Below are 15,010 nucleotides of genomic sequence, written 5' to 3'. Positions count from 1 at the left end.
CACGCCGCACCCACTGAGCACCCCCTCCGACTCCGGCACGCATTCCCGACACTCTGTGTCCCGCTCGCCCCCGTGGGGCAGGCCAGGGGTTCCAGAAACCGGATCCAGGGCGGAGACTTTCTCGGATGGGCTCGTGATTGGAAGACCCCTGTTCGGGGCTGTGGTCTCTGGGGACCCAGGAAGGAGCTCAGGGGACACAGAGTGACAGCAGGAAGTCTGTGTAAGCCCAGTGCGGCTCCGCAGGGGAAAATCATCTGCATGAGTGAATCGATCGATAAATTAATGAGTACACTGGGGCTGTCCACTGGAGTTCCGTCCACTTGTTCGGTGGACTCGAAAGTCTCAGAACGAGGAGAAACAAGTCCCAATCGATAAGTTTGGTTATTTGAAAATGTTAAAATCTGGCCCTCAAGTCTCTCTGGCCTTGAGAACAACAACTCCGTCATTTTGGAGGTATCTTCCCCCCCCAGCTTTCCCTGAAAGCAGACCCTTTCTGGGTGTGTGTATCAGCCTTCTATTGCTGTGTAACAAACAGGTTCAAATGTTGCAGTTTACAGCGATTACCTTTTTTTATTTGCCCGCACATCTCCTGGCTGGGCTTGGCTGAGTCAGGCTGTTTGCTCAGGCTGCTGGTGCAGCCAGGGGCAGGGGGTCTGAGGCGGCCTCTGGCCAGGCTGCGGGGACTCTGGTGCTGACTGGCAGCGGGGCCTCTCTCCCGTGGTCTCCAGGCCGCCCTGGGGCTCACAGAGTGTGTCCCTCACACCACAGCCACTGTGCGGACCACCCAGGTTCGGCAGCGCACAGGCCGACCGCACTCTGGACAGGCCGAGTTGCAAGGACTCTGCGGCCAGTTCTGGTCCCCGACCCTGGGCCAGTTGCTGCGCCCGTTCTGAGGGAGAGAGAACTCCCCTGCTCCGTCTCCGGTACCAGTGCGGGCTCGCTCTTCTCTTTCTGTTGTTGCATTTTGGCAACCCTCAGAAAAGGGCAAAAACTGAGAAACTCGACGTTTTTAAAGTTTCGCATCTTTTAGCTTTAGCTACAAAGCATTTTTCTTACAGCGCGTCAGGAGTTATTACCTACATAAACCATCCCTTTAGCTTTCATGCGCCACACATAATAATTTTATGAACAAACCAAATTGTGTGCAGCACATATGAATATTTCTAACACCAAATCGCTCCACATGTGGAAAAAGACAAAAAAAACCCTGAAACTGCATATATTTCCATTTTCCTGAGGTTTTATTTCCTTACAATTTTTTCTCTAACTCCAAGATTCTCCGAAGTTTCCATTCTCATCCGGGGCTTGGGTCTCGAACGCCTGTCCGTGCCAGGAGCCGGGGGCGCGGGTGCCACCAAGATACGGCCCTGACCCCGCGGCAGCTGGTCTTGAGGGACACTTGTGTCATCCGAAGATGGTCCAGCTGGCCAAGCAGTCACCCGCCATGACAGGTCCTGGGCATGGACAACCGAGGGACCATCAGCTTCGCTCTGGGGTGAACCTGGGAAAACCAGGCTGCAGGTCCCAAACACAGTGTCTTGAATTAATTCATCAATCAATTAATTCACGTAAATAATTTCCCCCTAAGGAGATGGAAAGGGCTTAAGCAGTCTTCTGCCTGGAGGCGAGTTGCTGCAGGGGGGTGGGGGGGGGCAGTCTCTCTCTGTCTCCCTCTCTCCTGGTCCCTGGTCCGTCCCCGCCGGGGACCAGGGACCAGTCCCCCTGGCCACAGCCCCAGAGCAGGGGTTTTCGCCCAGGCCCGTCCGAGGGAGTCTCCGCCCTGGATCCGGTTTCTGGAACCCCTGGCCTGCCCCGCAGGGGCGAGCGGGACACAGCGTGTTGGGAAGGGCGTGCCGGAGTCGGAGGGGGTGCTGCGTGCATGCGGCGTGGTGGGGAGTGGGGGTTGGGGGCAGAGGCTGGAAATAATGCCACCCTTTGAGGGCCCCTCTCCAGCTGGGTTTGGAGGAGAGCCCAGGACGGCCGGCCACGCTGAGCGCAGGCTCCCCAGGCCACCGGGGCCTCCCTGCTCAGTAAGCAGATTATGAAACTCCTAGTTAAGCGGCCTGGTGGGGGGGCTGTCCTCAGACCCGAGACTTGCCTCGTTTTGCAAAGTGATCTCATAGCGAAGCCCAGTCAGGGTCCCCTTGGGAAAGCGGGCGAGTCCCTCAGCTTTTTTGGGTCGAGTTTGCCCTGCAGCCACCATGGTTCAGCTAATCTGCCCACCTTCCCGCCGACTCTGTTTTCACCCGAGTCTCTCTCTCCCGGGACAGCCCAGGTGCCTGCAGGGTGCGGCTGGGCCCACTCCTAGAGCCGGGGCGGGAAGAAAAGCCGCCTGGGCCCGCACGCCGGGCCCCCATGTTGTTCTGGAAGCTGCGGGATCCTAGACAGGCGGCCTTTGTCCTCCGGGACGTCCCCGAATTGTGCGGGATGGTGCTCAGACAGCCCGGCGTAGCTTCGTTCAGAGACACGGTGCCGACCCGGGCAGAGGGTCCTGGGGTCTGTCACCTCCAGCACTGCCGCTCTGGGCTGAGACAGGACAGCACAGCACAGAGATGGCAGGCTTGTCTCGTCAGGTGCTGGGCTGCTGTCCCCAGTGGGAGCGTGCCTTCACTCTGGGGTGGGGGGGTCATGAAATCCCGAGAGACCACCTCCATTCAGCCGGTGGTGTGACCGAATCCACATAATAAAACACACTGCATCCGGGGCTCTAAACAGACTCACCCATCTTCTCATTAACACAGAATAAATGGCGCTGTGTTGCTGAACTTCAAACTTAGGAACCATAAAAAATGCTGGTGAGGACATGGGCCACGAAGCTTGGGTTCAAATCCCAGCTCCGCCACCTGCTGGCTGTGCGACCTGGGGGAAGTTCCTCAGCCTCTCTGGGCCCCAGTTCCTCTTTCGCGCAGTGGAGGGGCTAACGCTGCTCATTTCCTGGGGTTACTGTGAGGACGACCACAGCACAAGAGGAGTGGATGACCCAGCGCCAGGCCCATCTGACTGTTTAATAGATGTTCACTGTCAGCATGAGCATTATTGATAACCCGGGTGGTTGTTAACTGAGCCAGTGTTTCCCCGGGGACATGGGGAGCCAGTCTGCACCCCAACAGAAGCCCCGTGCTGTCTGAGATGGTCGGGAAAAGGCCCCAAGGGCTGGGGGCCGGCACTGGCCACTCCACAGCCCTCTAGTCTATACAAAATCCAGTTATTATCCTCAGTTCGCAAAGGAGAAAACAGGTTCAGAGAGGCTTGGTAACTTGCCTAAGGCCACACAGCAAAGGCTGCTCAGTATGACCTTGTTGTCACCGGGCAGAACGGGATTTGACCACAGGTGAACGCCACTGGGTGTGGCTCCTGGGCGTCCTTTCCTCCATTGTTGGTTCTCGGTGTCTGGCCGTGTCTGAGCGCCTGAGCCCGGTGGGCGTGTTTAAATGGCTCCGCCACGCCCTCCCTGTCCTTCCCCCTGGGCTGCGAGGACAGAGAGGCTGGTGGCCATCCCACGCCCCGCTCCCCCAGCTCCCCCTCCAGCGTGGACGCCCGCCTGCCGTTCCCGGACAGCAGTGGCCTCCCGCAGGCGCCGCACTGGGACGAGCCGCAGCGGTCGGGCGCCCTGGAGCAGATCTGCGGGGTGTTCCGCGTGGACCTGGGCCACATGCGCTCCCTGCGCCTTTTCTTCAGGTGAGAGCTGGCAGGCCGGCCCGTGGGCAGCGCTGGCATCGCGATGTCATCAGCAGTGGGACCCATGAAGGCGGCCCCACAGGAAGGGGGGAGGGGTGGCTCCCAAACTCACCCGTCCACCGTCAGGGTGGTGACGGCCAACTTTTGTTTGGGACGCTGGCGTGAGGGGTCGGGGGTTAGCTTCAGGCTGCCCCCACTGCCCACCTGGCTGCTCTGGGCTTTCTGGAGGGAGGTGCCCTTTCTTCTGTGATGGGCAGACCCTCCCTGTGACTGCCACGCCCAGTAGCCACCTCAGGTCCCTCCTGGGAGGCACAAGGTGGCATCAACCACAGACCCTCAGAAAAAGCAGGAGTCTCACCCCAGAGGGTCTGCAGACCGCCTCTAGGGGCAGGGCTGCCAGGGTCAGCTGGCGGCGCTGGTGGCCCTGGTGGCTGGCAGCGGTTTCCCAGGAGGGCCCCGGAAAGGGCCACCCAGGCCTGCTGGAGGAAGCCGGGGAGGAGGCTGGCTGGCTGCCGCCCACCTGGATTCAAAATCTGATTCTGCCGACAGAACCTACCTTGCCCCACCCCCACCCCCACCCCCCCCCCCGGAGGGATGGCACACGAGGCCTCTTTGGCTGGTCTCCTGGGGAGCTAACAAGGACAGCCCTGCGTCCCTGCCTCCCCAGGAGGGAGGGAGCTATTTTGCCTTCCTCAGCAAAAGGGGTGCTGGCGTCTTCTGGGCCGCAACTCTGTCCCCCTCTCGGGCCAGCAGCCAAACTCCCCAGGGACTTCCTGTTTCCTGCCTCCGAGGTCAGTGAGAGTGGTCTCTGATTATACTTGGAAATAAAAGCCCGTGTTTACACTTCCATCCCTTCTCCTCCCCCTGCCATGGCCACTCAGTGACGAGGCCTGCACCAGCGGCCAGCTGGTGGTCGCCAGCCGGGAGAGTCAGTACAAGGTCCTCCACTTCCACCGCGGGGGCCTGGACAAGCTGGCGGACGTGTTCCAGCAATGGAAGTACTGTGCCGAGACCCGCCTCCGAGACCAGGTAGCCGCAGCACGGGCAGACCCTGGGAGACCCGCCGAGGGCCCACCGGCCTCCGTCAGGGTCCACGACGCCCCACGCCTCCCTGCTCCCTGCTCCAGCGAGGGTGCCTGTGCCAGTGGCTGACCGGGCAGCAGCTCTGGGTTGGAAACAGTGCCCAGGCCTGCCTGTCACGCCAGTGCTCCGCACTCGGAAAGTCCTGTTTTGACAAGGCTTCCCGCCATATTTTGCTCAGTCTCCATACAAATGTAATAAGCGCTCTTTAATTATCTGTTTAAGATGCTGTATGTGCTTATTAGGAATGGGGCTGACTGGAAAACCCCCCTTCCTTCCCACCGAGCCTCCTGCTGGCTTCCCTTATTACAGTAGCCTGGCTTTTCCCTACACCGAACAACCTTTGATTTCTGAATTAAATGTCAGCTGCAGTTTTGCCCTGGATTCGTGACTGCCCATGGAGACAGCCTGACGGGCGGGCTCCCCGCCCGCCGAACAGCGACCCCTTTGTACGCGGCCAATCACATGTAATTTATTGCAGGCCCTTCCGGCAGAGGCAGAGGGAAGTTGGGCCCAACGAGGCATTAATTCCATTTTGCGGCTGGGGGTCGAGGGAGAGTGGGGGGCGGGGGCAGGCGGTGGGTGGGAGCCAGCCAGGGGGCCAGGAGAGGGCCGGGGAAGCAACGTGTGTAAGATGAAGGTATTTTCATTTTAATTGCGTGTGATCACGGCTGCCACCCGGGGGGCTGTATGCAGGGGAGAGGCCCCTCTCCCTTCAGGAGAGAGGGAGCGGCTTTCCCAGCCCCCCCCCCCCAAGAGCATCGCGGGCCTGGACCCCTGCGGTTGCACGCTCATCTCTCCCCTGTCCTCTCCAGCAGGTCGCCGACGAGAAGACGTGTATGAAGTTCTCCATCCGACGCCCCAAACTGCCCTCCTCCGAGACGCACCCCGAGGAGAGCATGTACCGCAGGCTGGACGTCTCCGCCTGGCTGCGGCACCTGAACGAGCTGGGCCAGGTGGAGGAAGAGTACAAGCTGCGCAAGGTGAGGCCGCCCGCAGGGTGGAGCCAGACCGGGGGCGGGGCCACCTCCGGGGGCGGGGCGGGGCCAACTCCAGGGGCGGGGCCGCCCGGGGCGGGGCGGGCGGGGCCGGTCCCCTCCGGTCGGCCGCAATCCCAGCCGCCTTCGTGGGGTGCGGGCGTCCAGCCTCCGCCCGTCTGGAAGAGCGCGCGGTGAAATGCAGCCCGTCCAGACCTGCGGATTAGGCCGCGACGTGAGAACCACACGTTCCCGAGCGCCACCCCGGGGGGGCATTGACATTGAAATGAGCCTGGCTGTGTCCTGTATGGGAATGGAGGGCCCGCACTTTCCCCTTCCAAACAAGTGCAAATTGCGGCCGCTGAATCAAGGCGTCAGTTGTCAGAAGGCGCAGCCAAGCCACGAAAGCACAGCCCTCCCGGGACCTGGGGGCGCTCTGAGCGGCCCTCTGTCGGCCCCTCCCAAACCGCGGCCGCTTCCCCCAGGCCATTTTCTTCGGCGGCATTGATGTGTCAATCCGGGGGGAGGTCTGGCCCTTCCTGCTGCGGTATTACAGCCACGAGTCCACGTCGGAGGAGAGGGAGGCGCTGCGGGCGCAGAAGCGGAAGGAATATGCCGAGATCCAGCAGAAAAGGTAGCCGCCCGGACGCGGGGGAAGGGGCACTCAGAGAGGCAATGAGGGGCAAGTCAGCACCGAAGTGTCTTGCGGCCCATCCCCGCCTTCTCTTTCGAGAATGTTCTCCCCAGACCGTGATTGCCCTCATTATCCCAGGCTCCCTGTAGCTCACATGTCTCAGTTTTAGCATTCTTTTCACCAGGCTTAACAAGACGTGGGGTGGTGAGCGGGTGGGGGCAGCTCAGGGGCCCAGCGGGAGCCAGGATGGCTGAGGACCATCTGGGCCTGGCAGGTCCCTGGGCTGCAGTCATGTCTCCTCCCGGGGCCGCACTCGGTGCTGGGCACCGCCTTAGGAGTCACCCCAGAGTCAGCGGGGAGACAGATGGAGGGTCCCCAGTTCCCATCCAGGGTATGGGTGGGGAGGGAGGAAGTGCACGTGGCCCTCGCTGACCCTGGTGGGCGCCCCGCGGCGCGGCCCAGGCTCTCCATGGCCCCCGAGGAGCACAGGGCGTTCTGGCGGAACGTGCAATTCACCGTGGACAAGGACGTGGTTCGGACGGATCGCAGCAACCAGTTCTTCCGCGGCGAAGGCAATCCCAACGTGGAGCGCATGAGGTGCCCGCCAGACCCCTCCAGCCTCGGGTGACCCTCTGGGACGAGGATGAGCGTCTGATGCTCCTGAGCCGGGGGGTGGGGGTCATACAATCGCCCCAGAGGCAAAGAATCATTAGCTACTTTAGTGGGCTCCGCTCAGCCTCTGTGGCCATGGTGTCCCGGGGAAGCCCGCAGGTCTCTCCCAAGGGTGTCAGCAAAGCCACCATCCCCTGGGCATCCACCCAGGCCTTGCTTGGCTCACAAGAACCAGGGCCAAGCCTTCCTGAGTGTCTCCCAGTGGGTGGTCCCCCGGGTAATAAAGCCACACTGAGCAGGGCTGGGATCTTGGACATTCTGCTGCTGATAGTTGCACGAAATTAGCCCATAAAAATGTGCCTGCCGACCCCGCTTTGTCACAGGCAATCGGCCATTAAGAAAATCAGTTGCACGCTCTCCCTGCCCCCCACCCCACTCGAGGCCTGGTGAGTGGCTAATTGCAGGCCATTACCCTCCCCAAGGCTGGGAGACGGTGCCCCCGGGGTGGAGGTGAAGGACAAGGGTTGAGCAGCCTGGGGTCTCCAGCCCAGGGTTCTGCCGGCCCCGGGGCGACATGCGCTGTCAGGACAGCAAGGGTGGGCATGTCATGGCCACCCTCGCTGACCACCTGCCGTCCGGGCTGTGCCGCCAGGAGGATCCTGTTGAACTACGCAGTGTACAACCCGGCCATCGGCTACTCCCAGGGCATGTCGGACCTGGTGGCGCCCATCCTGGCTGAGGTCCTGGATGAATCGGACACCTTCTGGTGCTTTGTGGGCTTGATGCAGAACACGATCTTCGTCAGCTCTCCTCGGGACGAGGACATGGAGAAGCAGCTGGTGAGGCTGCCTTTGGGGACATGTCTGGAGAGTCTCGGTGGCTGCGTGTGGTGTGGCTGCTGTGGGTCAGCGGGAAAGCCGGGCGGGTGCCGTCAGTGGGGTGCGGGGGCTCAGCCCAGGCCTCTGGGGAAGGGCCGCGTGCTGCTCCCTGGTCCCAGGGAGCCTGCTTCCGTCGCCACCCCACAACCCCAGCAGGCTCAGAGACTGGGTGGCGTGGGGCCCTCCCCGGTGGCTCTCACCTCCTACATGCAGCCACCCAGCCAGGGTCCCCAGGGCTCCTGAAGCCACCCTGAGGCCCACCAGACAGTGGTCACACACTCTGCCCACGGGCATCGGCCTTCCCTTTGCTCCACAGCCTCCTGTGACCCACACGCCAGGCAGCACTGGATGCTGGGAGCGGGGGGCAGGCAACGCTTGGAAGAAGCGTCTGGGGGTTCCAAGTCCCGGCCAGCTGGCAGGCAGTGGGAGGTGGTCTCAACTCCCCAGTTGTGGAGAGAGCAGACAGGGAGGGGAGGGTGCTGGGTGCTGGAGCGGGTGGGGTGGGGGGATACAGATGGGGAATAAGGCAGGTGGGCAGGTCGACTCCACTGTGCAGGGGCCAGGCCCTGGACGCTGCGGAGACTTGGCTGCCCAGTGTGTCCTGGGCAGTGGCCCTGCGTGGCCAGGTCACATTGGACCACAGGTGTCACGAGCAGTGGGACCCTGGTGCCCTGGCAAGGAGCTCGTCCCATAGAGGGCCCGTTGGGGGCCCCTGAGCTCTGTGGCTGGGAGAGGAGAGAGCACAGCAGAGGGTCCGAGCCAAGGCGGCTGGGAGGAGGGAGGTGTAGGTGGGCCGGTGAGGGGCACCTGGTTAGGGGCTCAGGCACGTCGTGAGGAGGGGTCAGCCACATTCGTGGGCTCGACCCTGCTGTGGGCCACGAGTTGGAGAAAGAGGCCCGTGGGGATGGACCCACAGGATCAGTTCCGACAAGGGGCCTGCATGCCCACTCCTGTCTCTGTCCAGGGGGACAAAGGGCTGCTTGTGTGGGAGGGGCCAGGGAGTCACTGAGCCCCGCCCCCAGGCCCCGCCACTTGATCCGGAGAGCCTGCGCAGCCAGCCCAGCCGGCTCCCCTCTCCACTTCTGCGCGATGTCAGGTTCCCGCGGTACCTGGGGAGCCAATTACTGGGTCTGACGCCACTGGCCCCGACGCGCTCACAAAGCATGTGGCCCTGTGATGTGGCACCCACTGGAGACTGATTTTTCAGTGGTGCTGGCAAGGTCGGCAGCCCAGCCAGGCCCTGCAGCAAACAGCCGCAGTCTTGTCCCATGTCACTGGGTGGGGACCTTTAGTGTGGGAATGGCGCGTCCTGGGGTTCAGAGCCGCCCCTCCCTGCTCTGTCAGCTCCAGGAAATGATGGGACTTTGAGGTCTGAGTGGAAGGTGGATGGGCCCTGGGTTCCCAGGAAAGAGGGAATGTCAGAATCAGCCCCCACCCCAGGGTGAGTGCAGCTTGGGGGGTCTTCCCCTCACAGAGCTCTGGTTGGCCCACAGCAGGGCCCCCTGCGCAATCTCCAATCTGGGCTAAACCGGCAAAGACCGGTGTGGGTCGGGGTCCAGCGGGGAACACAGTAAGCAGGTGTAGACACGCAGCCCAGCGTGGCCCGGTGCCCCGCACTCGGGTGGCGCTCCAGGGTGGGGTGGCCGGAAGAGGCCCGGGGCAGTGGCAGGGGCTGAGGGCTGACCGGACCTGATTCGCCGCAGCTGTACCTGCGGGAGCTGCTGCGGCTGATGCACCCGCGCTTCTACCAGCACCTGGTCGCGCTGGGCGAGGACGGCCTGCAGATGCTGTTCTGCCACCGCTGGCTGCTGCTCTGCTTCAAGCGCGAGTTCCCGGAGGCCGAGGCGCTGCGGGTCTGGGAGGCCTGCTGGGCCCACTACCAGGTGAGGCGCGGCGGGGTGGCCAGGACCGTGCCCCGGAGCAGGCGTCGCCACCCCTCACCCTGCCTTCCTGGGGGCCGGGGGCCAGCCTAACCATGCACGTCCCCAGGGGTCCCCCTCCTCAGAAACCTCCCGCCCCCCCCCAGCCCCAGGTGGGCCCCTCACACTGCCACCACCTTCTGCCTCACGGGCGAGCCGGCTTCAGACCCGCAGCTCGCCTCCCAAGGAGTTGAAACCGATGCAAACCACCCACTGGCTGCCCTCATTACCGCCTTCTGGCGCCAAGCTCGTCTCTGTCACATCCGATCAGTGTGAAGGACACTTCAGGGGCCAGACAGGCCCACCCCTGCAGCCCAGGATGCTGGTGTCCACGGGCGGGAGCAGGTGCCCACCCACCTTCTCCCCTCGGGGCCGCCCAGAGAACACAGGCCACAACCCCGCTTCCCTGCCAGAGCGCCCGGGGCCAGCCTGCCGCCCCCCACCAGTCAGGCTGATTTCCCGGCCTGCTCCGGCACTCAGTGTCTCCCCGGCAAGTCCCCCAGGAGCCCGGTGCTGACCCTGTCACAGGGCTTTAACGCCCCAACGAACGACAAGCTGACGGTGCTCAAGGGTAGGCAAGTCTCTGAATCTGTCAGCCTTTAAAACAAAACGGGTTTGACGCACCAGGAGGGGGCCAGGCCCCCTTCTGCGTGACCTGTTCCCACTGCAGCGGCCCTCGCAGCTGCGACTCCCCGACCCACGGGACAGGTGGGTGCCCACTAACTCCCCCCGCACGTTCAGGGGGACATCCACCCGGCAGGACAGGCACCCGCGAGGGCGGCAACATGGCCGCCCGAGTTGCGTCACGTTTGGGCTGATGGTACCGGCTGAGCTTTGCCCCAGAGGTGGGGCCGTTTCTCACAGAGACCCCGTCACCGTCACCTGGTAGAAATTCCCAGGGGAGGCCCCTTGGGACATCTCTCTTGACCTGACGTCCACAAATCAAGGTCATATCATTGTCAGACTTCGGGCAAAATTTAGCCACATTCGGCTCCTCTCACTGATCAGATTAGGGTGGTAGGGGTACGCTAATTCGTCAGGAGTGAGCTCTGGGTCGGGGGGTCACCGTCGGCAGTGCCTTCAACGGTTTAGGTGGTGACCCGGAGAGAGAAAGGCTCTGTTCTAAACATCTGCAGTTCGCTGGCCTCCGGGGGCTGGACTGCCCTGGGCCATGTCCCAGAGCCTGCGCTGCTGTCCAGCTGGATTTAGGGCATGTGGTACCCTCTCCGCCCCACGGTCCTCTCTGAGAGGGACTGAACACCCCCCTCCCAGGAGCCCCCTGCCGTCTTCCCCCACCTGCTGGAGTTCACGCAGCCACAAGAGGCTTGACCTGAGCCCAAACAAGACCATTGCAGGGGGTTCGGGGAAGAGCCGGCGGCCGGGGGGTGTCATCTCCAGGGCTCATGGAGCTTCTGCTGCCGTGACAGCAGTGGCACCTCTAGTTCCACCCGGCCGGGTGTGGATCCCTGTTCTGTCTGTCTGGGTGGTCGACCCCGGGAGACTGAACACGGGCTTCCCGGTGCTCCTTGTCCTTCCTCTGCTCCCGGAAACGCGTTGGAATCAGAGTGCACATGCCGGCAGAGCGTCCGGACAGCGGAGCAGGCAGGATGCTCCGGGGTCAAGATCAAGTGCAGGCTTCCTGTGGCGGGCTGGGCGGTGCCACTCCATGGGGACTGGCAGGGGGCTGCCGGGCTCGCTCAGTTAGGACCTCCTTCCCCCTTTCTCAGCCACAAACCAGAGTCACCTCTGGGGCTGGGGTTGGGACGGTCGGCCTGGGTGTTTGGTGGGTGGCCACCAGAGGCCCCTTCTTTCTGGCTTGTTGCCCCAGCTGCTGGAGTGTGCAGTCACCGGGCATTCACACCCACTGTAACTGAAGACTCTCCCCAGTAGGCCGTTAGAACAAGCACCGGCTGGCCTTCAGAGGAAGGGCGTTCTGGGCTCCCCAAACAGCGAGCCCCCAAAGGGCCCCCAGGATAGTCCCAGAAGCACGTGGGAGGCCAGCACCAATGTCATCCCCTTGGGTGTCACAGCAGGCCTGTCCCTGCTGACCGTCATGGGTACTGACATTGGCCCTCTGTGGGGGGGGAGGGACTGAGGACAGACGAGGTCATGTGGTTTGCCCAGGGCCCCATAACCCACCCCGACAGCCTCACCTGCCTGCAGTCAGGGCCCAGGGCTGGGTCAGGGGACCTGACCCGAACCCCACCTTCCACACCCCTCAGACGGACTACTTCCACCTTTTCATCTGCGTGGCCATTGTGGCCATCTACGGGGATGACGTCATCGAGCAGCAGCTGGCCACCGACCAGATGCTCCTGCACTTTGGAAACTTGGCAATGCACATGAACGGGGAGCTGGTGCTCAGGAAGGTGAGGGACGGCCCCGCCCCGCACTTACAGAGCCCCGCCCCCTTTGCTAATAGAGCCCCGCCTCCGCTCAGGCCCCACCTAGATCGCAGGCCCCAGGTTCTGGGAGCTCCCCACCAGGGCCCAGCCATCAGCACCTGTGGCGGAGGCGTGGGCCAGGCTGCCGGTTCCTCGGTACCATCACCCACGTGGCCCTGCCCCAAGAGCCTCACTCCCCGAGGGACTGAACAGATGACCAGGGTCGTTTGACAGGTTCCCCACCGTGGGGCACCTCGCTCACAGCCCAGAGCCAGGAAGGCAGAGGCAGGCTCCGGGGAGCCTGGCACACCAGCGGCCCACAGATGTGAACCATCGCTGCCCCTGCTCTTTGGCCACCGGCTGTCCCCCTGCCTCTCCTCACCGCCCGTCCCCTCTCTCCGCAGGCCAGGAGTTTGCTCTATCAGTTCCGCCTCCTGCCCCGGATCCCCTGCAGCCTGCACGACCTGTGTAAGCTGTGCGGGACCGGCATGTGGGACAGCGGCTACATGCCCGCCGTGGAGTGCACGGGCCGCCACCCGGGGTCGGAGAGCTGCCCCTGTGGGGGCACAGTGGAGACGCCTTCGCTCAAGCCCCCCGGAGAATGCAAGAAAGGCCCCAAGACGCCTCGGGAAGGCTTCGGTTTCCGCAGATAGGCCAGGCCCCTTGCACTGGACGAGGGTTGAGGGGACCTCACCATGGGTCCCAAGCATGCGGGAGGGGGTGGGGATGGGCGTGGATGGGACAGGGGGTGGTCCAGATGTAAAGGACACACCTCCGGGCGACATGAAGGGGACATTTTCATATTAACGACGAAAAATGGAGTCCGGAAGTGAGAGAACGAAGCCCTGACAGCCACCCAGAGATAACTCGGCTCTCGAGAAACGGTGGGACTGGAACACACAGCCCCGCCACCTGGAGACGCAGCAGGCTGGCTCCTCGCGGCCCTCTCCTCTCATCCGTCCCAGCAAGGCTCCGTGCCCCCCAGCCCTGTTTGCAGAAGCAGGGCACTGCCTGGCAGCGGGGACGGCAGGGACAGGAAAAGGGGGGCCCCCTCCGGGCCCAGACCCGTTGTGGCTGGACACACCCCTTGGCCAGGCCTGCTCCCTGTGCTGGCCAGTGCTTCCCCAGCTGCAGCAGCAGCCCTGATGAGAAGACACCTGCCCCCAAAAAATGCCCCACTGGTTTCCGGAGAGGGAGGTGTGGTCCCTGGGGGTGTTCGAGAAGATGGGGGCTTTCACGCTGTCCCTGTAGACATTGGACACCCTGGTTTGTGAAGGAAGCCACCTGCCCATGAGCTGAGCCACAACATGGAAACTCTGGCTTCCTCCCGAGTTGAGGAATTTCTACATGAGGTTCTTTGATGTTAAGGTCAACTTCACCAAATGCGGCAAATGCAGGGCTGGGTGGGGGAGGGGTGTGTGTGCAAAACCCTTGAGAGAATCACTGTGTCGGGGGAAGTGAGGGTAGTATATTCGCAGACCAACCAGGACCAAGGCACTTGAAGATAGGGAGGTGGAGGGACCGCAGGGAAGAAGCCTGCAGTCCGGGCCCCTCTGCTCCCGGGCAGGAGGCAGGCTCTCCCCACCTGCCGTCCCTCCTCCTCGAGGTTCGGACGCGGGCAGACCAGGGCAGGCAGAACTCCCGGCCACCTGCACAGACCCCTGGGACTGCTGGGAGCGAGAACGCCTGGATCCTCCAGCCACTTCCGGGGAGGAGGCCCGGTGAAGTGAGGTTACAGGGCCACAGCCCCACCTGAGAGCTTCTTCCTGGCCAGCGTTTCGGCAGACGGGGAAAGTTTCAACAGGAAGGGGGGGAAGTGAGCAGCCTCCTGGGACTCTGCAACCTGAGCCCAGGTCCTCCCACAGGCAAGGGGACCGTCCTTCCAAGTTCCTGGTCCCTCTGCCCAACAGCCTTTTGGGGAGACCATCCTGGGTCTCCAACCGTGCCCAGCTCTTGGGGTGCCCTGCCACTTGTCCGGCTAGGCTGGGCCGTTCAGGTCTGGGTCGGGCTTGCTCCCGTGCCGGGGGTCAGCCTGCTGTGAAGCGCCAGAGGGGTGCCTGCCAGAGTCGAGGTCAGACTCGGCTCTGCTCCGTGTCCCTGCACCTGTTCTGTAGGCCAGCTTGGGCCAAGGCGAAGACTCGGGCAGAAATGCCCAGACGCCTTTCCAATCCTTGGCGGAAGCCACACCTGCTGCCATCCCGCTGGCCAAAGCCAGTCACGAGGGGTGGCAATGGACCGTCTGCCTCCATAGTGAGAGGGGCCGCGTGATGACCCAGCAGGCCTGGGAACTCGGGGAGGGCGGAGGACCTGCCAGGCGACACAGCCTCGCCGCTGCCAGGAGGCCATGGTCCAAACAATGGTTTTGGACCAGGCCTTCTGCTGCGGGGGCAAGGCTTCCCCTGGAAAGGGAGAGGCTGCCCCGCACCCTGGGCTGCAGCGGCGGAGTCTTGCAGTGCTCTGCAATACCTTGTGCCTTTGGGCTGCTGGTGGTGGGGGGATCGTGCAGGGATCCCCTCATTTGGAGAGTCCCGGGACAAAGCTTTTATCCCGAATCTCCCAGCCCCTCACCCCACAGCTCCCCAAGATCCTCTACCAAGTGCCACCCCTACCCTCGGTGGGCCCCGGCAGGTCGCATCTCAGAGCAGCCAGGACTTCGTAAGCCCCGGCTGTGTGGGCTGGGGAAGGCCTGCCCGCCGGGCTCCCTTCATCTGGATGCAATTAGAGGAAACCAGCCGAAAGCCCGAGGCAGCTGCCGCCCAGCACCGTCCCCAGCCTCACACGCATTGGGGTGATAATTCAGTCATTAGCCGTCCATCCTTCCCACCCCAGCATGCGCAGGCGGCGTAAT

The 15,010-nt window shown here is 63.1% G+C and overlaps 1 protein-coding gene across 8 annotated transcripts in view; it reads left to right on the top strand.

Annotated features, from left to right (window-relative positions):
• Nucleotides 1-13,508, top strand: part of TBC1D16 (TBC1 domain family member 16) — a 53,699-nt gene extending 40,191 nt beyond the window's left edge. For 3 of the 8 annotated variants that reach the window (XM_037157924.2, XM_037157914.2, XM_037157915.2), the window contains 9 exons: nt 3,517-3,678; nt 4,560-4,707; nt 5,574-5,741; nt 6,221-6,369; nt 6,832-6,966; nt 7,634-7,820; nt 9,563-9,742; nt 12,001-12,147; nt 12,567-13,508. In XM_037157924.2, coding sequence (XP_037013819.2) covers nt 3,653-3,678; nt 4,560-4,707; nt 5,574-5,741; nt 6,221-6,369; nt 6,832-6,966; nt 7,634-7,820; nt 9,563-9,742; nt 12,001-12,147; nt 12,567-12,815 — 1,389 coding nt within the window. In that variant the 5' untranslated portion in view covers nt 3,517-3,652 and the 3' untranslated portion in view covers nt 12,816-13,508. Of the gene's footprint in view, nt 1-2,741; nt 2,796-3,516; nt 3,679-4,559; nt 4,708-5,102; nt 5,226-5,573; nt 5,742-6,220; nt 6,370-6,831; nt 6,967-7,633; nt 7,821-9,562; nt 9,743-12,000; nt 12,148-12,566 lie in introns of those variants that run through there. The other 5 variants (XM_037157920.2, XM_037157917.2, XM_037157918.2 and 2 more) reach the window with 5 other exon arrangements.
• Nucleotides 13,509-15,010: the final 1,502 nt, after the last annotated feature.

Source organism: Artibeus jamaicensis, unplaced genomic scaffold, assembly GCF_021234435.1.
Source record: "Artibeus jamaicensis isolate MK-2021 breed Jamaican fruit bat unplaced genomic scaffold, CSHL_Jam_final contig_2259, whole genome shotgun sequence".
Taxonomy (NCBI): domain Eukaryota; kingdom Metazoa; phylum Chordata; class Mammalia; order Chiroptera; family Phyllostomidae; genus Artibeus; species Artibeus jamaicensis.
The sequence above is the reverse complement of the archived record's forward strand: the minus strand, read 5'-3'. Positions and strand labels throughout refer to the sequence as shown.